Source organism: Ambystoma mexicanum, chromosome 9 (genome assembly GCF_040938575.1).
Source record: "Ambystoma mexicanum isolate Mex_15411 chromosome 9, UKY_AmexF1_1, whole genome shotgun sequence".
Classification (NCBI taxonomy): domain Eukaryota; kingdom Metazoa; phylum Chordata; class Amphibia; order Caudata; family Ambystomatidae; genus Ambystoma; species Ambystoma mexicanum.
Window position 1 is genome coordinate 377,393,514 of NC_090931.1, and position 25,818 is coordinate 377,419,331.

The 25,818-nt window shown below is 44.2% G+C and overlaps 1 protein-coding gene across 2 annotated transcripts in view; it reads left to right on the plus strand.

The window, feature by feature from the left end:
* The window catches only part of RNF43 (ring finger protein 43), a 333,549-nt gene that overhangs the window by 253,860 nt on the left and 53,871 nt on the right, over positions 1-25,818 (plus strand). For both annotated transcript variants that reach the window (XM_069614840.1, XM_069614839.1), the window contains exons 3-5: positions 5,492-5,566; positions 21,254-21,385; positions 21,887-21,988. In XM_069614840.1, the coding sequence (XP_069470941.1) occupies positions 5,492-5,566; positions 21,254-21,385; positions 21,887-21,988 (309 nt within the window). The remainder of the gene's footprint in view (positions 1-5,491; positions 5,567-21,253; positions 21,386-21,886; positions 21,989-25,818) is intronic.

Below are 25,818 nucleotides of genomic sequence, written 5' to 3' on the forward strand. Positions count from 1 at the left end.
AGGAAAATGGAGACACACCATACCTCAGGCCGGTGGGGAAGCCGGAGGGACGCTGAGTAAACTGAGAGCAGGCAAGAATGTGGAAGTGTGGGGAAGAGGAAGCTCCGAGAATAGAGGTCTGCTGCACGGATTAAAGAGCAGAAGACGCTCTACTGGGAAAACCGCTGCAGTTCGGGGGCAAGGGAGCCTACACAACGCTGGCCAGAAGATGAAACGTAGTGCCGGGCAACATGCAGACCTGTGAAGAACGCTGAAGCACCCAGGAGAGACCAGTGAGCCCACACAGGGAGATTGGGGCACTGGAGCGCTTTGAGTCGTAAACCGCATACCAATTTAAAGTAATTGGAAAGCCTGGGGGAACGGGAGCTGGGGAAATTTGGCAAGCACGTGAAGTTGTGATTGCAAGGCAGGCAAGGACGCAATACTCAAATGGAAAAGAATATGAACACATGAGAGGGTTAAAACATTGGCAAAGTCCTGGCAGGAGCGTATACCAGGCAATTTGAATATGAGTCTGGAATCCTCACCCAAAATACAAGTAGTCAAGTCTTTACCAAGTCCTGGCAGGAGAGTACACTGCACCTATTTTATTTTAGTCAGGAGACTCACCCCTGAACTGTGTTGAATACAAACAAAGAGAGAAAGCAAGTCTTGTGAACGATTGAAAAGAGCAAGCAGGGAAGGAGCAACTTGTCTCTATTTTTTCTCTTGTCGTGAACTGGGAGAGAAACTCTTTCTACCAAGAGAGAAAGGTAATCTCTCTACATAGCAAACCGTTTCCAATGATTGAAAAATAGTTGAAAGACCAAGAGTACGGAAATACTTTCTTGGAGTTTGTAAACCACTGCGCCGAAAGCAAGCTGGAGGAGAAAGTAAAGAAATCTTTAACATGTGTGAAACCCCGGCGAACAGAAACAAGTCCCTTGAGAGGAAGAGATTGTTAGGACAAGAAAGGACAATCTCTTGAAACAAACTCCTTACCATATATTTGAAAGTGGAGGAAGGGCTGAGAAGAGGGGAACACCCTCTTGGCGCTTATGGGACTGTGAATTATGAAAGGACTAAAACGGGGTAGAAGGGAACCCCTTTCCAATGATGCCAGAACCTTTGTTTGTTTATTTATTTTACACCCCTTTGGAACTTTGGGCCTAAATTGTGAACTAAAGCGGCAAGTGGTAACTAGAAAACATTGAACCCTTTTGCACTTTATGATGGGTTTATAGGATGGAAGACGTTTACTTTGGCCATCTTAACAGAGACTGTAGTTAGTTTTGTTGAGGCAGGGAAAGCCTCCTAGAATTGGGGCAAAGATGGGCTTTTCCCCAACCCATTTCTTTTAATAAAAGTGTATAGCAATCAACAGTGTACCTCTGTGTCCAATTCTTACGAGACCTCACAACTGGTGCCATCGCCAATAAAATGTTTTTACTCCTCAGGATTTCCACTTCCCAACTGATATTAAATGTTCAGGCTCTCACTGCATTGAACACCCCCACCCCTTCTCTAAGTAATAACACTTATCAAGTTGGCTTTTCCAAAAATGCTAGTAAAACATGCCACGTCAGTGTAAGAAAAAGGCTCCAATGCCCTCTTGGCCCCAGCCTTGCACGCACACATTCATACCTATTCACCCACCATTCACTCAGCTATACAGATTCCCGCAGTCATTCAAATGTGCATTGGAACATTCACACTGAATTCTCCACTTGCGCACTCAGAACATTAACTCTCATGCACGCACACATGCACACATACAAACGCGCACACACCCTGCATTCCCATGACACACACTCCCAACCATACATACAAGAAAATCACTATTTCTGCAATATAGCCATAAAAGCATTAAAAGATACACACATTAACAACCATACTGATTCCATGGATGCTAAGTTTCAAACCTTGTCCGATAAGGATCTTGGAGACCAGTTTTCCCAATATCATACACCAAATACAAATCTACAAATATATTCTATCCTTTCATCTTAAGACCTGTCGTCCTTCTTAAAAACCTGTGCATAGATACCGATTCAGCAGGATAAAAACTATGCATAGATAATCAATCCAAAAAATTAAATTGCAGCAGCTTGAATATGCTAAAATATTTTCTATACATACACGCACACCATTCACTCCGAAGTCTCACTCATATGCGCACTTACAAACGGACACACTCTTGCAGGCAAGTATTTTTACAAACCTACACATCTGACATAATTAACCACATATAAATGACAAAAAAGGATTTCTTACCCATTTGCTGGCCAACTCCGGAACAAACTCTGTGTCCCTCTCAACTCCAGGCCTCCGTCTCCCATGCTCCATGCAGGTAGGAACCAGGAAGCTGGCAAAGCATTTTGGTCTTGACATGCGCAGGGGAGCCGGTGCCAGGGCACTCGTATCTCACGCCACCATCCTTCCACCACTGCAGCTCAAACCCACCCCTAGCCCTGAATTTAAAAAAACGTCAGAGTGAAAGCTGAGGTGGTCTCCCTCCCCACCCCCCAGACATGGGGCGGCAGGGGTCATCCTCACCAGGGGACTGCAGGGACCCTTGTTACACCAGTAATCCCCTCTCCCTAATATCTCTCTGGCATAAGAAGGGGAGCTGACAGAAATGCTGCATAACTGTACATCATCAAGGACTTCATTGCATCAAAAGATTACTCCTCCCTACCTTGCTATCAGTCATGTTGTTGTTTATTCTACCTTTCTAATTATTCACACCTTTTTACTACAGTACAGACGTTTTTCTGGCAGAGCTGGTGCTTGATTTCCTCCATTTCATTGCCTCAATCTTCTTCCCCAGGGTATCCTGGTGATTTGGAAACCTTTCTCCCTGCCCTCAAAACCAAAATGACTACACTGTCATTCAGGCATAGTGTCCTTGTGATTTTTACTTTTTCCCTGATTGATTTATTTACTTTTCCTTATGTCAGACATTATGTAAGGACTCATCAGGGACATGAATACTGTATGTGCCACCTCAGAGACCCCAAGTCCATCTGCTTCCATCATTTACCCGCCCTTTTCTCTTATTTTGAGACTTACCTTCCTGTTACTCACCAGGATCAGCATTGATGAAGCCTCCTTCCTTTTGTCCCTAAGGAGCCTTCCTTGCCTTCCCTCTGTGCACAACTGACAATTAAGAGGCAGAAAATCAGGAACATAAAAGCATAAGTAGCTGATGGTTTGAGATACACCACTGCTAAAGCTACTCAACTGGACAAACTCGGCAACCACCAAAGGTCCAGCATTCTGAGGAGTTCCCTGCTTACACACATACTGTTGTTGGAGACCACCTGCAATATTCCACTTCTGGAGCAGTTTCATCAGACTGTAATGGTCTGCACCACACCTGTAACATTAGTGACATTAGTTTCATCTGCTCATCTTGCTTGAGGAACCATTTGCAGATGGCCATCTATTCCCATTAGGCTTTCAGAATTTCCAGAAGCACACGTATGCAACCTCTGTCCTTTACTAGCTGAGCATATGGCAGCTCTGGTTGGAAACCCCTGAAGATCATGGACTGCATAGTATCAGAACAAAATAAAACCCCTGTACAATATCCCAAAGACCTTCCTGACCATTGATTATCTGAACTCTTGACAGTTTTCCAGATCCTAAGCGGTTCCAAATGCAAGTGTCTTGCCATTGTAACCTCAAGCATCAGGGCCATGTGTGGGCATGAAACCCAGCCCATTACGAATTTGCTTCCTTTATTTACTTCTCCGTTCACTGAGCAACCCTAAAAAAGGAACTGCTGCATTCACATCAGGTTAAGCCTGTCATCGTTCTCCCTGGGAACTTGATTATCAATCTAGATATGGAATTAGTCTATTAGAATGTGCTTAATACCAGAGACCACTCTCTAAGTGTGGGAACAGTGTTTGAACCTGTGCTGCTTTGTATTGTCTTGCTTCCAAAACAAACACATTGTCAGTGAGCCATCCTCCCGGCCCCGGAATAGTCTCCCTGCTTATTCTACTGTGGTGTTCTTGATTAGCTTCCGCGATTTACAAGCTCTCGCTATGATGCATTTTATTTCCTGTAAATACTTGCCGGGATACCACCTCTTGAAACACGTGGAATTAATGTGCACAATGTTGGATCAGATACATGAGTCCTCCTGAAGATTGTCACTTTACGGAATTTAGTAAGAACAAGATAATTTAATGATTATTCCAAAATTAAGAATTGAAAATTGTTAACATTCTAATTGTATATTTTTGTAAATATTTTTTTGTATATTTTGTCTAAAAACAGCCCCTGAAGAAGAGAGAAATAGTCCCGAAACGTGTTGGGCAATAAAAGATTACATCTGAAGAAAAAACATTTTTGGGAGAGTGATTCTTTATACAATTAATGTGTATACTATGATTGATTTTAAAAAATTGTACACAAAATCATTTAACAGCTATCGACATCATGGTTAGCATTTTCTATAAAGTTGGGCTTTCATATTAAGCCAAAAACAGTGTGCAGAGGACGAGAGTTCCCAAAATAGGGAACTTATCTTTCTAGGTTTCCCCTATACAACCCAGATGCCAGGGCTGTAGTAATCACCTCTGCACCTGAAATATCCCCCCAAAAAAACCTAATCTTGCAATTGCAATACTATATACCCGACTAGAACATAATAAACACTCGGAGTACACGAGTGCAAGGTATATCGGGAATACACAGTACACAAAGATGTCACTGGATGTCACATTGGAGTTGTTTTGAAGTAGTGGCATGATGTGAAACAGAAGTAACTGCATTCATAGTAACAATAGTAAGAGTGGTTGTTAAAAGGAAGTAGCCACCCAAAGAAGAAGCATCCTGACAAATATACCAAATGTACCGCAGAAGTCTTAACCCGTTGTAAAGTTGTAGTTGGAGAAGTCGTATACCTATTCTTCTGAACTATGGTCAATACATCTTGAAGAGAATATATCCTGATTAGCATTGGTGCTATTTTTTTCTTTGCTGGCGATTGGAAGGGGATATTTTCAGCCAAACCAGAGAATTGTTACGAGCGGATTGTTGATTGATGAACTTTTGTTTTCACTTGGAACTGAGAAGAACAGGTTCAAGACTTTTCCTTTCCTTTGAACATTTCTTTTGAAGCTGATTAAAAACTTGGGTAAGGATTTGACCCAGGACAGGTGAAGGTCATCCAAACATTGTTTAATTATTGTTTATTATCTTGTGTTGCGTTATCATTTACTCTGAATGTTTGTTGTTTAGAGTGAGCGCCAGTTTAACCATGCTAGAGATTTTTCCCTTAATTCTTCGATAGAGTATGGCAAGCAAGGCTTTATTTGCAAACATTTACTTCAATAAAAGTTCCTATTTTGAGAAAACAAGCAGTTTTCTGCCTCGCATTACTGACCCCTCACATAAGCCTCAGACAGGGCTTGCTTTTGTGTAGCTGTTTTCGATTGATTCAGGAAATCTTCATAGTAAAATATTAGACAAGTCTTTCCTTCTTGTTTTGGGACAGGCAAAGCTGGCTGGTGAAAGAGGAGCGAGAGCCATCATCTTTGACATTACTGATGACCAGGACGCCTTCATCCAGGTATGCATGTGGCTTGCAGTGCCATACCATGTGATCTTTCAGTGTAATAATAATGTTAAAGGACATTTGTACCGCACACTATCGCCACCGGAGTCGTCCCCTGGTGTTCTGCAAACAAAAGAGACTGGAGTCAGTTAGTAGGATCGAGCGGGAAAAGTGCAAGAGAGAAGTGATGTGCTGTTGGCAGCTGAGCTTAGGTGTGCTTTTTTCGGTTGGTAGCCGTTGTGTTCTGCTGTGTGAGGCTATGTGTGATTTAGTTGTGTTTACCTGCAGATAAACTTAGTTTATCGGCTAAATAGACAGGCCTTTCTTCCAGTCCAATAACTAGATGTTGTAAGGTAGAAATGCACAATCTCGCACATTTCAGACTAGAATAGAACTGTGAAAAAATAGATATCCTCACTCTTGACAAAAAAGTGAAATTAAACAATGACGTGAAATAAAAATATATATTTCGGAGGCTTGCAGATTTGCTTAGAATCTCAAGCTTTGCATATGCTGACATCTAGTGGCAGATGCAGAGTATTGCATAACTTGTTTTCGCAGTTCGAAAAGGGATGTCGACTGGGCGTGTTGTAATATTATCCCTAGTGTGACTTGGCCTGTACCCATGGTCCTTCATGTGTCGAATACAGCATCTCAGCTAGGGGTGTAACGGTAAACCGGTATACTGGTAGGAATACTGTGAGCATTTTCATTTACCTACAATAACCGTTGCATTGTTTACACCGGTTTACCGAATTGGGGGCGGGCAGTGAAGCCTCAGCCTGCTTTTGTAATTTACTGCATGTGCGCACCCAGTAAAGACAGTTGTACCCAGGCTGGGAGGCAGGCTGCTTGTCTTGCAGATGTGTATCAGCTACTGGATTGCCAGCCAGCGCTGTGCGAGGCACACAACATTAACATGCCAAACTAGTGACGGGAAGTTGTTGTGGCTCTGAGACTCCGGCGAAGATCAGATTCGGAGCCATGTGCCACACCTGCATTGTTTCGTTCCCTGGGCACAAAACAGTAAAGTATGCTGTTTTATCTAATGCTGGAAATATAATAAACAGTGTCACAGAGAGCACACGTTTTACTTGGCGATGTGCTCTTCTGCTGTACCGAAGAAGAAAATGCTCCTGTTCAATTTCATGTAACCTTTCTCTTATCTAAAACACTGGGCCTGCTTGCAGCAGTCTCTAGTTCCGACTATCCCTCCTTGCAAAGCCCCAGAAACCTTGCAAGCAATTGCAAATGAGAAAACAATTTCAAGAGCAGGTAACACAAGGGCTGGAGATGAATGCAGCAGGGCATGCGAAATGCGAGGCCTTGTTGGTTTAAAGGAAGGGATACTTAGTTAAACGAGAGCATTTATATTTCATTTTAATCAACAAGCCCATTCACATTAGATGGCAGGAGGTGGTCAGACAGAGAAGCCAACCCCTTTGCTTTCAAATCCTCTTGCACAGACCAGTCAAATGTAACACTTTTACCCAGTTCCAGCATGTGCCACATAAAGCTTGCAGATGCAGGTTTGCAGACTTTGCAAGAGCTCAAGTGGCATATGCGAGGACGCGCAGGGTTTCGCTGATTGGACTGTGCTGGCTGTGCAAATACGAGTGCAGTGGTGATCTCGATGTAACTGGGTGGAGGAAAAGACTGGCTGGCTTCTGACGCCCAGTGCTCATAGTGGGCATCCTGGCTGCAGCTGTGGTCTGGTAACAGCAGCAGATCCAGGGGCGGTTCCCCCTCAGCACACCAAACGAGCTGGACTCTTGTGGACTGGACTTGCACTGGTCTCAGAGAAGGTGTGGTGAGGACTCAAGGGTGGGTTTGGGTCTGTACTAAATTTGATGCTTTTTGAGTGTGTCCGCCTTTCCCCAGTCTATAAAGATGCATTGTACCTGGGAGGAGGGGGGCTAGGGAGATGGGGACTGCGTCCTTACCTCTTTAGCAAAAGACTTTGTCACCCTGCAGAATTCACATTTCCGTCCTTTCATCCTAAGTTTTCAGTGTGCAATGTCAAGTTTGCGGGACATAAAATACTGTTGGCTTTACAGATAAGCTAAAATTAAAGCAGCAATTTACTGTTGCTGAGATGTTCTATTTAGTGCTGCCTCTAGATTCATGGGACCCCCCACCCCCCAATACATATGAAATATGTCCTACAAAATTCACCATTTTAATCTGGGTTGGGGTTGGGCTCGCTCAATTTGCTTGGTTCCTTGCCCTCGCAATGAAAATCAAAAGTTGGCACCCATGTAGTCGGCTAACAGGCAACATTTTGCATTGCATGTAGTAGTAGATTGAAGTTCCCAACTGGTGAATTTACCCATTGCCACTGTGAGGTGGGTCACAGTGGACTTGAAAGCGATGCTAATTAGAGTGCACTGTAACGTACACAACATGGGAGTACCTTTAGGAATCAAAATGTCTTCAGGCTGTGGCTAGGGATCAGTCAAGCATCTAGTAATTACAGACGGCATTGTTACCATGGTGGGGGCTTCAAGCTACATTATAAGCACTGTGCCAATGTGATCAATAGGTCTTGACTCCCCTATTTTGAAGCGTCCCTTGGGAAAGTGTTTGACCTGAAAAAAAACGAATTGCAAGATATACCTGTGGAATACACACCACACACCTTGAGAGTGAGGTTATTGCAGAAAATCATTTTAAAATGCAGCGCTGTGCTACAAATGCAAAATACTGTTCAGGCTGCGTGGCTGTCGCAAGTGGAGTGACAGGACAAATGGTTTTGCCTCCCATGTCATTTTTGTAATTTGAAAGGAGGGGGTCGGGTTCTTTTCCAGAACATGCACACAATATTTAAAATGTGCACATAGGTGCCAAGTACAGGGGGGCAAAGAGGGCAATTAACCTTCAGCAACGGCGGCAGGAACCTTACTTTGCCCCTTTCGAGATGTTTATCAGTTTTCGGTTTCTGACAGTACAGTGAGATGTATGCATTGTGTGTGCATTTACATAATTATAATTTTGCATTTATATAGCGCTACAAACCCTCAGGCATCTGTGCGCTGCTTATTATTACCCACGGTGTGTGGTGCTCATTTGTCGACTTCGGAAGGATGAACGGCTGAGTTTGGTCCACATGTTGCTGGAGAAAACATGCTTTTGGCTTTGAAGTAATATACATGAACTGCATGTGGTGCAGTAATTCTGAACAGTATCAGGGCTACACGCTGAGTTCTGTAACTGTTGAGGGACAAGTGCAAACCAGAAATCAGGTAAATGTACCAAATACAGATATTTTATAGGTTCAGTTCTGCCTGTAGATTTTTGGCCATTCTCCACCCACTCTCTGAAATCCGTCAGAAAAAAGAGGTTTGAAATGCACTGTTTCGATTCGGATAGGGGCCGTGCTCCCTCAATTCATTTGGTTCCTTGCTTATATGTAGGGCAGGGGAATTTCTTCCCCTATAATGAAACTCAAACGTTGCCACTCGTGGTTGGGGGTGCTCACTTCACTGGCCCCTTCTACAAGATCAGAGACTGATTGCCATGAGGAAAGTTCCAATCCCATGCCTGAATAACTTGCTTGCCAAAGAGTACACTTAATCTCATAGAGAGAAAGAGTACTTTCTTTTGTCGCAGCGAGGTTTCAAAGCAGCCCAGGTCTCCATTTACCCTGGTGATGCTGAGAAGAGTGTGAGTCATGGGTGCAGTGCTGCATAGTTTATTGTGCAACATTAAATAAAGCTATTAGTGTGCCTTAAATCCGGCAGCATGTGCAAACTATGTCTGGTTAGTCAGTTTGTTGATATTATTTCAGATTTATACAGCATGGTGGACACTTACCAATAGGGTGTAAAAGTCATGTGGGGGAACGTAGTGCGAAAAAGCTATTAGTACTTTACTGACAAACATTTTAGAGCATATAGAAATCATGACTTTTCCTAGCGAAATATTTAAGGCAATATTTAAACGTGTGTGCTATACCGTGATAACCAGGTTATACCATAATTTCATAAGAAGGTTATCATACCGTCATAAAATCAATACTGTGACACCCCTAACTCAGTTTAGGGGTTGCATGGCAGCGGTGAGTAGCTGGATGGGCAGCAACTGGCTCTAGATGAATGGAGACCAGACGAATGTGCTGGTGGTGGGTCCTTCCCTTGGTCTGCACTCTGGCCCATCTCATCCCTCCTCACTTTGGTCACCTGCCTGTTGGCCTTCTCCTGCCATGCAGGTGAAGAACCTTGAATTCATGTTCACCTGCTCCTTGTCCGCCTCAGCCAAGTTTAGTTCGATCTGCAAAATGGGTTTCTACCAGGTAAGGTCCTGCAAAAGGTTTTACCTTTCCTCCCAATTCATCTTCGTGCCCTGGGGGGGTCTCCTCCCTGATTTTGAGTCACCTAGATTAGTAATTCTCTTTTTTTTTTTTTTTTGGCTCAACCGCTTTACGTCTTGCATAGTCTGCAGCTACTACAAAATCTTGCGGCCGAGTTGATACTGCAACTCCTTAAGGTGCCCATACCTTTCCGGGCCTCCGGTCGCCTCATTGGTTGCTGATCCATAAACTGATCATTTTTAAATCCCTTTGCCTAGTTAATCTGGCTTTTTACAGATTGGGAGCAGAGTACTTAGAAGAAGTTTCAACGCTATGTGCCCAGCTACTCCCTCCATTCACCTGCTGCATTCCTTCTGGGGGTTCCTCGATACGCTCTCAGCAGTATGGGCAGCCGCTCATTTTCCATTGTAGCGGCCAAATTGTGGAATGCCCTCCCTTCTCCTTTCGAGCTACTGAAGACCACTTCACCTTTTAGGCTGCTCTTGTTGGGTTTCCCATTGGTGCCATAATTCCCCTGTTGACCTTGCGCTTTATAAATATTTATAGCATAACATAAACAAACGGTGGGCGGCCTACGCCATGATGGCTGAGTCTGACATCCCCATCGGTACAAACCAGGAAGACCACGGCAGCAGCGGCTCCAAATCGGACACCGAAGGCATTTTAGAGGACCCTTCCGGGTCCTGCGTGCTGTTCCCCGGCACAAAAAGGCAGGCTGAGCATGCTGCTATGGGGAAAACGCCTTGTCGCAGAGACATGCATACACTGCAGACATCATAAGCACACAACCCCTAGCCGCCCTTCGATGTGTGTGTCGAAGGAAGCCTGCACGATTGTGGCACGCAGCTCGAAGACTACCGACTCCAGCGCCAGAAGCCTGCTGCGCTTCCGCTCTCACGCCCAGCGCATGACAACAAAAGTAAACGGGCGCTGATTGCCATGCTACCTAACCCTTCGACAGAACATGTTTTGCGGTTGTCGAAACAAATGTCGAACTCAAAAAGCATTTGTAACAATGGAAAAGACATAGAAGCATCTCAGGAACATCCTAAAGACATGTTGGTTGTCCCACAAGAGGTCCCTAGATATTCTAAGGCCACCTCCCCCTTGTTTCAATCCTTACAGAGAAAAGGGCAAAAGGAAGATCCAGAAGCTGTAGTGTTCTGTAAAGGTGCAGGAGGAGCAGACTGACACACAGGTGGCACGATTGTTGGCATAAACCTTTTATTTGTTCAAAAATAAAGAGGAACACCTGTCTCTCACAAAAGGGGTTTCCCTGCCTCTGCTAAGGAACTAAGGGATCTGTCAGAATGTCCAAGTAAATGAAAGAGTCCACTGCCATGTGTCAAAATGCCTACTTCTATCCCTTACACTAGTAATTAAACTAAAGAGATACTGCATGTTCTTCTCCAGAGAATGACTCCCTCTTCTGAACACTGGAGGAGAGTTACAATTGGCAGGTGAAAATTGCACCTGAGAGAATGACTCCCTTCTCCAGGTCTTGGTTCCTTTCCAGGATACAACACAAAGTTCCACCTTGAGAGCCTTTTAAGTTGTAAGCTCAAACTCGAAAGCTCCAACTCGAACATTATTCGTTATTGCCCATAGTTTTCCTCACTATTGGGTTCCTGGAGAATGCCTCCTTTCTGCAAGTATCCTGTTCTCAATTATTTCACAGCGTCCAGTAAATTACTCCCTTCGTCAGCATTCCTCAGCCTTGCTTCACGGTACACAACACCAGGGGGTAAGTCTTCCTTTGTTTGATCTCTCTTGGTTTCACAGTGCACAACACCAGGGGGTATGGCTTCCTTCACCGGGTCTCTCTCTCTCTCTCCAACTGTTATTGTACTTAACACGACCCCCAGGAGGAATGACTCCCTTCCCCTGGTCAATTTTCAAAGCTCAATTTTATAGTTCACGGTTCTGTCGGTGTGGGTCCCAGAACCAAGCTTTGTTCTTTCTCTGGGGTTTTGCAGACCTGGTTCACTACCCTGTCGGGTACTGCCATGATGACGATGACTTGGGAGGCTTCTTGGTATCAGTTGCAGGTTCCCGGACCGTCTTTTTCAATCTTCCACCCTTCGGGTGCCCCACAAACCATCCCAGCCACCCAGAGCTCTACAGGGTGCTTACCAGCATCCCCTGGCCATCTGTGGGGTTCTCTGCCCTCCCTTTTGGGTCTCTCTTGGCTTCTCCAGGGGCTTCTTTGCAGCGTTCCCCTGTTCCTCGAATGCGCTTCTCCAGTTGGCCATGCGTACCAGTTTCCTCTATCAGCTAGTTGCTGGTTGCTTCTCAACCTTAGCCGGTCAGTGCACGGCAGACCTTTCAGGGTCTCCTCTGCCTGCAGGTAAGCGTCCCGATCTGCATCGCCTTGGTTTCTTTGATTAGTCCGGCTTCGAAACTCCCGGTTTCTCCTAGGCGGGACTGACAACATTTCTTGCCTGTCTTCTCTTTTATTGACAGGTTGGTTCATACCTCCTCTGATGATGCTAGAATGCTTGCTTTGGTTCTGTGAGGCAATCTGCACAGCTCTACATCTCTTATTCATCTTAGTACTGACTTAGAGATACCCCAGTGTGTCAATTGGTTTCTACTTCGTCCCAGTACTTCCTAAAAACATATAGAAATATTGGGGATAGTGTTGGCGTGATGGGGGTGGGGAAATGTGTGTCAGGGTATGGTGGGTTATGGGGATACCATGTTTGCCCTGGGTCACTAGTCCCATAGTGGGTTTTCCCTCCCCACGAGATCCACCTGCTGAGTACCGTGCACAGGTGGACTATTGGGTAGCAGTCTCACCACCGTGGTCTCATCGGAAGGAGCTCCCCCTAGGAAAGCAGTGAGGATATTTGGGGATTCGTCACAGTTCCCACTGGCAGAAACCCCTAAAACGGGTCCTTGGACTAGAGAATGTTTCAAAGATACAATGGATAAGGCTTCATCCTTTGTTTCATTTTCGAAACATTATCCAATTAGACAAAATACCCTAGATTTAGAAATGAGGAAACCGCAATCTAAATCCCAGAGGCCTTGTACTTCTCCAACACATATCATCATTGACGTTACTTAGCAACCACAACACATGTTACAAGACTCACAAGATCCTCTTTACTATCACGACCAGGGTAATGATGACCAAGGGACTTGGCAGGTCACACTTCTCCCATTGACCAACTCTTATTTTAACAATATTCTTAAAAGAGCTGGAGAACATTTTAAGATACAAACTGAAGACACTGTTGAGGACATTGATTTTGTAGACATTCTAAACAAAAGAAAACAGTCCATCAAAACCTCTTCTGCAGTCAATGAAACAGATAATTGTTGCGTCATTAGTTATACCATCTCTTACACGAGCGGTGAACCCAAGGGTTGAGAACATTTTGAAGCCTGCACCTTCAGCCCCCCCTGTACATCAAGGACCATGTGAAGGCAGATTCTCTTGTCACCACGACAAGGAAAAGAGTAGGCGTACCATTGTCCAACATTGAGGCACAGCCAGACAAGGAGTGCAAAAGATTATACGCTCTGGGCAAAAGAGTAACTACTTCTGGTGCTTACTTTACTCGTACAGCTAACAACTCTACACTGCTTGGGATCTAGTAGTAAAACATCTTGATTCAGTCCCTGAGCTAATTAAGTCCAAGTTACTTAAAATGACTATTCAAGGGAAGTAGGTGGCACAAAATATTCTGAAAAATACCCTCGATTCATCAGAGACTTCTGGCAGAATCGTAGCTGAGGGCACCTTGCTCCAATGTCATTCGTGACTTCGTAATTCAGGATTTAAACCTGAAACTCTGGCAGCACTAATAAATATGCCCATAGAAGACTCTGGCCTCTTTGGAAAGGCTGTAGATGACGCTCTCGAGACCCCAAAGAAATAACATAAAACATTGAAAACAATAGGACAAATATCCAACAAACCCTTTATTCATTGTGGGGGAAGGGGGACTTTTGATATCCTGCTTTCGTTTCAGAGCCAATGGTTCACAAGAACATCACAGTCTGGTTTTGGATCCACTTCATCCTCATGGCACACTCCTCAAGGACAGTCTTCCTCTTTTCAAATCAGCCAACAAAGGGAGTTTTAAAATAGGTAAAGGTCGGGGCAGAATTGGAATCTATAGAGGCTCTGCTGTCCCATCCAACAAATGATGTTCCAGTCCAGTTCCCCTCCCATGCTTTCCCGGTGGGGGGTTTGCATAGCTTTTTTTGTTCCTGCATAGGACATCACATCAGACCAGTGGGTGTTAACAAAAGTGGCCAAGGGATATTGAATAGAATTTGCGGAAAGACCTCTGCACCATCATTCAAGATCAAGGAAAATGTCTCCAGAGCATCACTTTATTTTACAAGAAGAGATACAAACACTACTGCAGAAGGTAGCGATAGAGCCGGTACCTCTTCTAGAGGTAATCAAAGGTATTTATTCAATATACTTCCTTGTCCCAAAAAAGGATCTAACCATGAACCCTGTCTTAGACCTGTGTCCTGCAAACATGTATGTGAAGCCACGAAAAATCAGGGTGACATCGCTGCAGGAATTAATTAATACCTCTTCTAAAACAAGGGGATAACATGGCAACATTGGACATTAAAAATGCTTACTTTTGTGTTTCAATGTTGCCAGCACACAGAAAATATCCAAGGATCAAGGTGGGAAACTCGCACTACCAATTCAAGGTGTTACCCTTCGGTATAGCTTCAGCACCAAGAGTGTTTACAAAAGTACTCGTGGTGGTAGCAGCACACCTGCGCCGGCAACCCATTCAAGTGTACCCTTACCTAGACAACTGGCTAGCAGGGGATGTGTCTGCAAAACACTCCAGTTTCGTCCCCAGTCAAGTAAAACAATTTCTAGGGGTGCTAATTCGAACACAAGATACCTCAGTGTTCCCCTCTAATGCGAGGGTCCAAAACATGCTGTTTGAAATCCCACGGTATGGAGCTAGCCATCGGGTACCGTGTGAAAGGCCATGCACTTTTTGGGAATGATGGCTTCGTGCATTTATCTTGTGTCACACGCCCGTTCGCACACACGTCCTCTGCAAGAGTGGTTGGCGAAACAATGGTTGCAGGCCTGTTGGACGATCTAGTGGTTGTTTAGCATCCCCTTGTTCTATCACTGCAGTAGTGGACAAAAGAGAACCCTTTTAAGGGCAAGCCATTCACCACCCCTGCAGTCAAGGCCACTGTTAAAACCAATGCATTGCTATTAGGGTGGGGGAGGACATTTTCTTCAACAAACTGCGCACAGGGTGTAGACCTTTTAGCCATGTTCCAAGCTCTTCAAGATTTCCAACTACTACTACTGGGGAAAACCGTTCTCATATTGACAGACTGCACCACAACCTCGTACTACTTAAAAAAGCAGGAAGGGACACACTCTTCAGGGCTGTCCAAATTAGCCCCGAACATTTGGTTATGGGCTCTGAAATACAACACGTTTCTCCTATCGCAACTAGGGGTGTCACAGTATTAGTTTTATGACGGTACGATAACCTTCTTGCCAAATGACGGTATTTCATGGTTATCGCGGTATAGCAGGTGGAGTTAACTAATCTTAACAAATATTTTCTAAAAGGTCATACATTGACAGATTTATCATCACAAACAAAACCAGGCACCCAGGGCCAGAATTGGGCCTTTCAACATACTTTCCACTGAAATGCCTTGCTTCCACCAAACACAAACACACGTGTGGAGAGGGGGGGTGGGCCTGCTGCAACCGGCAAACCAAACTGAATAGCTTTTCTTAAGTGGTCATTTAGGCTTTTTGCTCCCCCACTGGCTACTGGTGAAGATGAACATGTTGCCATCTTGATAACCTGCATGCCACAGATCAATGGAGGCTGATGGTAGTATACGCTTGTGCGCATACACACGCACTCTCTCTTTATGTTACAGCCTTTAGTTTACTTGCGGGCCAAAAGGTGTTCAGTAATCACGGACATGTTACCCTTTGGTATGGCAGCAGGGAATACCGACAGATCAGTGAATTTCGCAGTGTGACTTATTATATGTAAATTCAATGATAGAACCAGGGAAATCCCCCGTTGCCATATGTTTAGAGAACCTTATCCATTATAAATATATAAACCCCAAAACCACCAGCCCAAAGTAAACCCTTTTCCTTCTTGGCACTGTATCTATTCTTCCTATTGCTAACATATTGATTTTGTGTCAAGCATGTGTTGTTTATGGAATGGCATTAAAAACTGCTCGAACTGAAACTACTTGGCAGACGGCACATCCAACAGTGCAAGACCAAGACTACGCAGCACTTGCTTACTGCAGCCTTTCCAAATCAGATTGAAAAGCACACTTAACGGTATGAACGGTATAACGGTATAAACAATGTGACGGTTATTATTGTTCAATTAAGTGGTTCACGGTATCTTTAACGGTATACCGTTATACCGTTACATCCCTAATCGCAACATGTTCCAGGGGAACACAATTCCCTGTCAGACGTGCTAAGCAGAAACATAGAACTACCATCAGAACACACGTGGCAATTGCATGCAGACATCCTACACAGTGTTTTCACAGATTGGAGTTTTCCAGACATAGATCTCTTTGCGACCAAAAAGAATGGCAACACTACGCATCCAGGTATCCCCAGACAGAATCCAAATGTAACGCACTGCTGGAGGGAAACGCGTATGCAAATCTGCCTGTCCAACTCTTCTCAACCGGACAGTCCACAAACTGCACCAGGAACACGTCAACATGATCCAGATAGCTCCTATGTGGGTATGTCAAACATTGTTTTCACACCTGTTGAAAATATCTCTGTCCTCCGATCAAACTACCGTGCCCTTTCAACATGTCACAGAATCGGGGGACAACACTCCATCCATGCCCTCAAACACGGAACTTGGCAGCCTGGCTCATGAGGTCATAGAACCTGCTCACTTAAATCTAGCCCAGAGATGTATTGACATATTAAATGAAGCATGCAAACCTAACACAAGGCACGGCTATTTCAACAAATGCAAACACTTCATTTTGTGCAAAATGTACAACATCAACCTTATTGACGGTTAACCTTCTCATATTATATATATAGTACACTTTTTACTACATCTTTTAGACTCTGTGTTAGTCTTTAATTCACTGTGAGTGCACCTAGCAGCACTTTCAGCTCACACCACTTCTCAGAGTAGAATATTGTGGTGGAAAGTGCCCATGGTCAAAGCTTTCATGGAAGGGGGTTAAAAGATTACACCTGCCAATTCCAAATCCAACTCTTGAATATTGTTTCTTATAAAGCTCATGGGTGCCCCCTTCAAGCCAATGCATGAAGTCAGTCTTAAGCATCTCAATTATAAGACTCCTTTTCTTCTTGCCTTTACAGCTATAAGGAGGGTGAGTGAACTACAAGCTCTCTCAGTTCAGGATCCTTTTGTAATAGTTCTCAAGAACAAAATAGTATTACGTGCGCATACATATTTTCCTCCTGCTTTCTTTCAAAACCCAAAGAATTAAGCAGAAAAAAGCCTCCATAGACTATAGAAGGGCTGTTGTGTATTACTTACAGAAAACAAAGCCACTAAGAAAAACGGACCGTTTTTTTGTGTGTATGTAGCCGCAGGAAGAGAAGGGGACTATTGCCAAATGGATTGTCAGATGCATCCAATTGTGCTATTCACTAGTGTAAGGAACTCATGGTGGCAACAGTAAAGACGGACACAAGTGATTAGTTCAAGGGTGTTTATTAAACTGTAAATGCGAGGTGGAAAAATGCCTGATCAAAACGTAAATCTAAGATGGGCGCAAGCTAAGGCCATCAAAAAATAAGGCAGTCTTAGTGGTGTATTGACAAATAAAACGGTCTTTACTAAGAAAAACCTATTGCCAATCCTTACGCTAAATACAAACAAAGAGTGTGGGATAGGGTTCACAGGAAAGAAAGAAGTGTTTGCCAATAATGAGTCAGGATCCGGTAGTCTGGGTGTCCCTTCTCCATGTTTTGAGCACGGGACAAGGTGGGACTCCTAAGCACAGCGCACACTCAAGCTTTCCCAGCACAAGCTAACAGTTCCACTCGCAGTTTATTAGGGCCTTCGTGGTTGTCTCTTTTCTAAAAAAAAAATCTCTTGCCTCAGAGGAACTGATTTGTTCAACAAAATCATAAACAAAAGTTTTTTGCAGTATCGGGCCCTTCGGTATTGGAGATTCTCGCTTCTGAGGGTCTGGTGAGGTCCCAAAATATTAAACAAAAGCCCAACAAAAGTTTTTTCTGATTGTTTCTGCTTGTGTTTGGGTGCTAACTCTTCACCTCTGGGTCCCCCTCTTCTAGGCTCTGACCCCTCTCGATTGTTAACCTCCCTGTGCCTTGTTCAGCATGGCTTTCAACACAATTTCCTTTGTGACATCTAGTCCATTCACAAATCTTGATGTCTTTTGAACAGTTCATTGTGGACATCCCTCGGTCGGGTTCACTCTTGCCAACTTTATGATGTAGAATTCGCTTCCCTTTACTTCACAATCATCTGTCGGTCAAAAGCTTAAGACTGTACAGAGGATTTTACTAGACCCCTGTATGACCACTTTGACCCCTTTCTTGCCTTTCTCCCAAAGCCTTCTGGGAACGGTAGTTCATCAACTGGGTAATCGCCCAGAGTTTCCTGAGTGAGCACGCACGTGGTGCTTGACTCTTGTATAGCTGGCTTTCCTCTTGCGTATCAACAGTTTGTACTTCTTTTAATCAGCCGCTGGCTACTTTCGTTCAACAGATTTCGGTTTCTTATCGGCTCTCCCCTCTACTCACCAGCTGTGATGAACTGCTTGGCTTTTCTTGTCTCTGGAGTCGAGGCCAGTACCATGGGGCCAAGCGTCTCTCCCTGGTTGTCAGCGGAGGAGGACCCCGTATACCGTTGACATCTACTGCAACACACGCTGGTTATTGTTCGCAGTGTTACGATTCCTTCTGCTGAGGTTTCACCGGTCTTGGTCTGAAAGGGCAGGGTCACTTCTCTCCTTGGCAACCTCCTAAAACATGCCGTCTTTCTCCTCCTCTTGAACTGCTGTGCTGAGTTAGCTCTCTCATCGTGTTGTCTGCCTTGCTTGTATTGTGCTCTCGTGCTCCACCTTTTATCCCTGTAGGGAAGGGAAAGGGCAGTCAGGTGTGTGTGATTCTGGTCAATTGCCTGACTTGTGCGATAAATGGCTTTGATGTTTGTCCGTCGTCTTTCGTGGTGTGCGAAAGTATCCGTGTCGGAGAAGGGAGGGTTTAGAGTACAGTATCCTGGGGAAAGGGTGTTATAAGGAGGGGGATAACTCGTCTCATCCGTCGTTGTCCCACTTCCCTCCTCGAGGACTCCCCATCCAGGTGATCCTCCCTCACTGGTCCGGCCTCCAGGAACTGAATCCACTAGCGATGGCTGTGTCATGGCCAACTCGATGACAGATCCTCGGGGACCAGTAAGTGAGACACCTTCAGGTTTCTCACACTAGCCAAGAAAGCCTTACTGTTCACGTCCAGAGCACACTACACCGGAGCACTGGGGCTAATCTAGCTTTCATCGCAAATGTACCTTTATATGCAATAAGCAAAGCTGCTAGTTGGAGTTCAATTCTCACCTTCGTACAACATTACTACTTAGATACACATTCACATGGCGACGCACAGGTGGGACAGGTAGTGTTAAAACATGTACTGCTCGCTAGTGTAGGCAAAACATGTGATTCTAAGCAGATCCACAAGCCTCAGAAGGCCTACATTGCTTAACGTAATTGTATTTCTTATGCTTCCATCTACTTCTATTCACATACACCCACCCTTCTTCCCCTCTTGTAGTTGAAGTTACATAGACAACTAACACCTTTCTTTACTTCCTGTACTCACGCATACAATTCATGCAGCAGTGCTTGCAAAATCTACTAGCCCACTAGCATTGACGAGTAGTTTTTATGAAGGGCAAGTACCATTTGCATGATACTCAATCTTGCTGGCGAGTATGGGGATGTTAGACAGGTTTCACTGTGCGTGCTTGGCAGCATGCACCAAATATGAAGCACGCTTATGGCAACATTCACCATTTTACAAAAAGTACTGGTAAAAATGTTGTCACCAGTCACCTTGGGGCAAGTGCATTTCTCATAGGTAGAGTATGTAAACTAAGGAACTCACCATGCAGGTCTAGTGGGATTTATGATCATTTAAAAGACCTGTACTCCCTCATGTCAGAACCAAAACATCTGAGGCACCTTGACACGTGAAGGACCATGGAAACAGTGCATGTCACACTAGGGATAGTATTGCAAACACGCCCAGTCGACATCCCTTTTTGAACTTCAAAAACAAGCTATGCAATACTCTGCACTTACCACTAGATGTTGGCCTATGCAAAGCATGTACATCTAAGCAGATACAAGCATCAGAAATAAGATTACGGTAAGTAATGTATGCTTATATTATAGTGAGGCGGTCGCTGCCTGTAGTTAAGGTGAGTGAGCCATGGGAAATCCGAAAATGCTGTTGCTAATAAGTTTTGACTTGCATAACGGATTTTGCTGATATTTTCCTAACGAAAAGTTTGTCACAAGATCAGGCTCCCCACCCCATCTTACCTCCCCTCCCCCCCATTAAGAAAGCAAGGAAACATAGTTTTCGGCCTACTCCCATTTATTTTCCCGTAAAGAAAAAGTCAAAATGTTATCATGGCGAAGTGCAAAAACCACTGGAGGGAGTTGGACCAAATAAGAAACAACATGGGCACAAAGCGTTGCTTTAATTTCCAGGACAGGTTTAGGGTTATTCCGTCCAGTAGTAGCTTTGCAGCAGAGACACTATTCAGAAATGAAAATTTGCCATTTTCTTTTTTGCTCGATGCGCGCGAGTACCGCGGTAATACCGGGGTAATGCAGAAATGGGGAAAAAAAAGCTGAAGAGTTGTGGGTTGTCTTGGGTGCCAGTTACAGTTTGAACGAATACCATGGGCATGAGTGGTTCATTGCTTCTGTATTTGTAGTTCATTAACGGGGGCACTATCAGAGGGAATGCCAAAGGAATCTGAAGAGAGCGAGGAAAAAATACATTCTATGCCTAGAGGGCTCAAAGGAACCTATTGTTGTAGCATGTAGTGGCCACGGCCAAAGTGTGCACCCGGGGGAAACCAATTGGTGCGACCTGTACAGTGGCCATAGTTGGTGAGGAAACCCATTGATGCAACATGAATACATCTAGATCAGCGTGATAACTTAGATCATGTCACACAATATAAGCATGTAATGTGATATGCAGTTTTCAAAGGGCGACGATTTCCCACAGTGATATTGCAGAGGAAGGATCAATTACATATTTTACCGCCAAGTTATGGCAGATGTCCTCTTTGACTGCTTTCTGTGGTCTGGGACCTCACCATGTCAGTCTTCCCTTCCAGCTACAGGAACCCACTGCTATGGCCCAGCCCGTCATCCTTATCTGGGGTCATGATGCTGAGCGCCTCATGGATGTTGTGAACAACAACCGAGAAGCTCAAGTGAAGATAGAGGTGAAGGAACTTCCAAAGTGGGTGAGGATTTTCCCTGAACATGTTTTCTACAGTATTATTGACTTGAATTCTACAAATCTGTGCATCCGTTGGCCATTCATCCATCTGTTCAAGCCTTTTTAAGTCTTTTCTTTCATGGCACATTTAATTTTTTCTCTTTTCTTCTGACAAATGTCCTTTTTCCTTAACTTCTTTCATTCACTTTCACAATCTTACCCTTTATTTGACCTTTTTCATTCAGCCTTTTCTATCCCCACCTTTCTTTAATTTTTTTTCTTTTTTCCTTACTTGATATTTACTTTGTAGATTTCTGTCTGGATCTCCTTTTTACTGTTTTTTTTTTATTTACTCCTTTGTTTCTTTTCTCCATAGCAGTTTCTCCTGTATCTCTGTATTTTCTTTACATTGTTCTTTCTTTCATTCTTTATTTCCTTCTTCTGTACTTTCTTTCTTTGCCCTTTGTATCACCATCCTCTTTGTTGGTACCATTTCACTCATATATTTATTTTTTCTTCTCCGCAGCCAGATTATGATGTCTGGATCCTCCTTACTGTGGTTGGTACCATCTTTGCCATTGTCCTGTTCTCCATCATCAGATTCCGGTGCAGGCAGAATCGAGCTGAGGTAGGTTTAAAACTCTCCTGTGCATTGAAAAGTTTTGTTCAACCCCCCCCCCGTCCCAACCGCCGCAGGGCCCATGCCCTCCTAGTGGCGAGGGCACAGTATTTATCAGAGGGGTGCACTGGGCGCAACTTTGTGCACTCAATAAATACACCTGTTTGTGAAGTTAAGTTATGCATGAAGATCAATCATGTTTTTTTTGTTGTTTTGTTTTTAAAAGCCTTGCCATTTTGTAGTTTTGGTAAGAATTGTTGTAGAATACATACATATTAAAATGTGCCTGTGAAATCTTTCAGCTAATGTGACCACCTAATCCCAAGATACTGTTCTATAGTTTGTCTGCTGCTTTAAAGCTGGTTGCGTAGCCAGATATTTGAGTCTAGTGTGCTTGATGCAGAGCAGGACATCGCAAGTTCACTCAAAAATGTTAGTGTCTCAAAAGATGGGTCCTAATAAAAAATATATATAAAAAATATTTTAAAGGAAAGTTCCTATGTAAAGTTTTGAGCAAATGAGTCTCAAAGTTTTGACATAAGGCATCCTATTTGTGAAATGAAGCAGCCTCCTCTGTTCATGTTAAGCTCTGGTCTGGCGGCAATAATCGAGCAAATGCCCCCTACTTGGGACCTTTTACTTACTGCTGCCAGAGAGCGGAGCTTAACAGGAAGAGAGGAGGCTGCCTTGACTATCATTTTACATTTTCTGTGCTCCCCAAGCCCCGGGCAGCACAGAAAATGTAAATGAAAGGCACACCAATTATAAATACTTCGCCGGGCACTGGCAGAAGTTTCATAATTGCTGCAACTTTCTTTTCTAGTTTCCCGAGCATGGTAAACTGAAAAAAGTTTCAGCAATTATGAATACTCTGCTGATGACCAGCGAAGTATTCATAATTGCTGGACTTTATTTTTAAGGCTCGCGGGCGCCCCCATGCTTGGGTGAGCCAGAGAGACTTAAAAAGAAAGCCACTGCAATCATGAATACAACCTTGTATTTATGATTGCTGTGGTTTTCGCTTCAGTTCTCCCGAGCTCCCCTATAGGGGGAGCTCGGGAGAGTTAAAAACAAAGCCATAGTAGTAGATACAACGCGGTTGTATTTATAATTGCCAGTACTTTTGCTTTAAGTCTACCGGGGAGACTTGAAACTAAAGCCACGGCAATCATAAATACAACACAGTTGTATTTCTAATTGCAAGTACATTCTTTTTAAGTCTCCTGCGCTCCCCCTGACCCGGGGTGCCTGGGAGACTTAAAAACAAAGCTATGGCAATCATAAATACAACAAAGTTGTATTTATAATTGCTGGTTCTTTCGCTTTGTCTCCCTGGCTCCCCCAGCTCGGGGGAGCTCAGGAGACTTGAAACGAAACCATGAAAATCATAAATACAACGTGCATTTATAATTGCTTGGACTTTCGCTTTAAGTTTCCCAGGCTTACTCAGCTCAGGGGAGCCCGTGAAAGCAGGGGAAAAAAAGCACAAAGAAGCACTCGCCAGCAGCACAGGGCATGAAGGAGATTGACTGCATTCTCTGTGCTTCGGCTGTAATAAGCAAAAGAGTCCAGTAGGGGGATTTTGCTTCATTATTGCTGCAAGAGCAGACCTTAACAGAAGCGCAGGAGGCTCATTCATTTCACAAAATGGATGCCTCCTAGTGTTTGAAATGTTTGACTGTGAGCCTCATTTGCTCAGAATTTGACATAGGGACTTTCTTTAAAAATGTTTATATATTTTTTTTATAATGGCCCACCTTTTGAGACAATAACATTTTTGAGTGAACTTCCCCTTTAAGAGCACACAAGGCAAGGAACAAAGTCTGGTGTTAAACAGTTAAAGAGTTTAAAAGGACAGTTAGTGAGATGTAAGTAGTCTTGTATAGTGCCCTTCTGCCACTGTTGGTACCCTCACTGCTCGTGGCTGTGTATGAGAAGGGGGGTGGTGGGGTGAGATTTGTTAGTGGGACAGTGTTAGAGGCTCATGCAAGACCAGTTGTGTTGTTGAGTGAAATTCAGAAGTACCCGGTTGTTGTGTGTTTTCTATGGATTTGGCGGAGAAACATGGGAGTAGGTTATTCATAGGGAAGATCCAAAGATATGATAGACTACACTGCTTTGAGTCTGGTTAACTGCTGATGTAGAAATGTGATAGAGCTAAAGAGGAGAGTTTAGTTGTGATTTGATTAGTGTTGGTGTGCTAATGGCTAGCCCTGTGGTTGTAGTTTGTGAGGTGGTGGTAGTTTGTGTAGTGTAAAGGGGTAGGAGATCTTGGAGGGGAGTTGGTTAGTTAGGAGGGAAGAAATGAGTAGGCCTTACCAAGGCAGAACACCCTGCGACCCTCCATTCCAACACCTGGCCATTTGCAGACAGGTCTAATTTCCACCTTTCAATCCCACTCTTTTCTTGCTCTTTCTCTGTCTCAAATAGATGTATTGTATCCCATGAGGTGCAAAAGAATCAGCTATGAGTTGGCAGATGAGGAAAAGGGGCATTCTGGAAACTAAAGACATAACCATGAGCTGCACAGTCACCTATTTCACAATTTCACATTGCTTAGTATGTTGTTTAGCAGGCTGAGAGATGCTTTAAACCTCACTCTTAACATGCGCACAGGTGCTGTTCTCAGTGTTCTGCTGTGATCATTCCCCGTTGAGGGCAGGGCCAGTCAAAGGTAGGGTAAGGCATTTGTCCGGCATTAGTTAGGACAGGGGTCAGAATCCCTGTTTGTTTTTCCCCAGAGATCTATTCTGCCGTCTCCCACAAGCTCCAAACTCTTTGCACTCAGTCCAAAACGAAATTCCCCTCTACCCAATTAGATGAGCATTTCGGCCCTAGCTAATTTCTCCTTTCATTTTGTCATCCTCCACAATGAATGCTTGTTGGCCAGTCCACTTGCTTTCTTTCTGCCCTCATCTTCAAACGTGTATTCTGCTTCTTTTATTAAATCAATGTCCTTGGCTGCATCAGAGGGTTATTGTGTGCTTCCCCTTAATCTAAACTCACCCATCAGTTGTGGTTTGCTCCCACGACCGAGCCATATGGGTTGTTTCCTTGTTTACAACAAAAGTACACTTGTGGGGGATCCTAAATGAGTCTCTGGGCACCTACATGGCAAAAACCAATTCCACTACTAGCTTGCTCTTTCTTCTGGGTATGTGTCCTGTTCTTTCTCTTCTTTCTAATCCAACCAGCTTCCCTTTATTTCAGTAGAGTAGTTTACACCCCTTTTAAAATATTTATTTTAGAATAATATTTTTACCCATCTCTGGATTCCCTATACATCCTGCGTCACAACTCGCCATTGCAATGTTGCTAGTTCCTCTGCCCATCGCATCCCTTACTATCTTTCTCAATAGTTTGCCACTCTCAGCCTTGGGTCCTCTTTTCTTTTAAGTGTACCAAAATGTACCCAACCCCACCACCATTTCCCACCTGTGAGAAACCTGAAGGTGTGCTCACTCCTATGCCCCATGGATCCTCTGCCCAGGTGGACAGGGAAAGGCCATCGCTCTTGGATCCTGAGCCTGGGGGTGGACAAGCAAGGGAGAATCACCTGGGTGGAAGGTCTGTGGGGACTGGAAGTGGGGTGCCCTTGGAAGAGGCCTGGTACGCCCCAGCCCCTTTCCTACCAACAACCCACCTGACCCAACTGTTATGGGTTATTGTAAGCCCGTTTCCCTCCCTTAGCCTAATGTGACGCATGATAATACTGTAAAGTTAAATGTTAAAGGTATTTGTACCGCGCACCGTCACCAACGGAATTGGTCCCTAGGCGCTCTGGCGGATCTGTAAACGATAAGGTGGGATGGGTTAGTAAGGTGAAGAGGGAGTAGGAT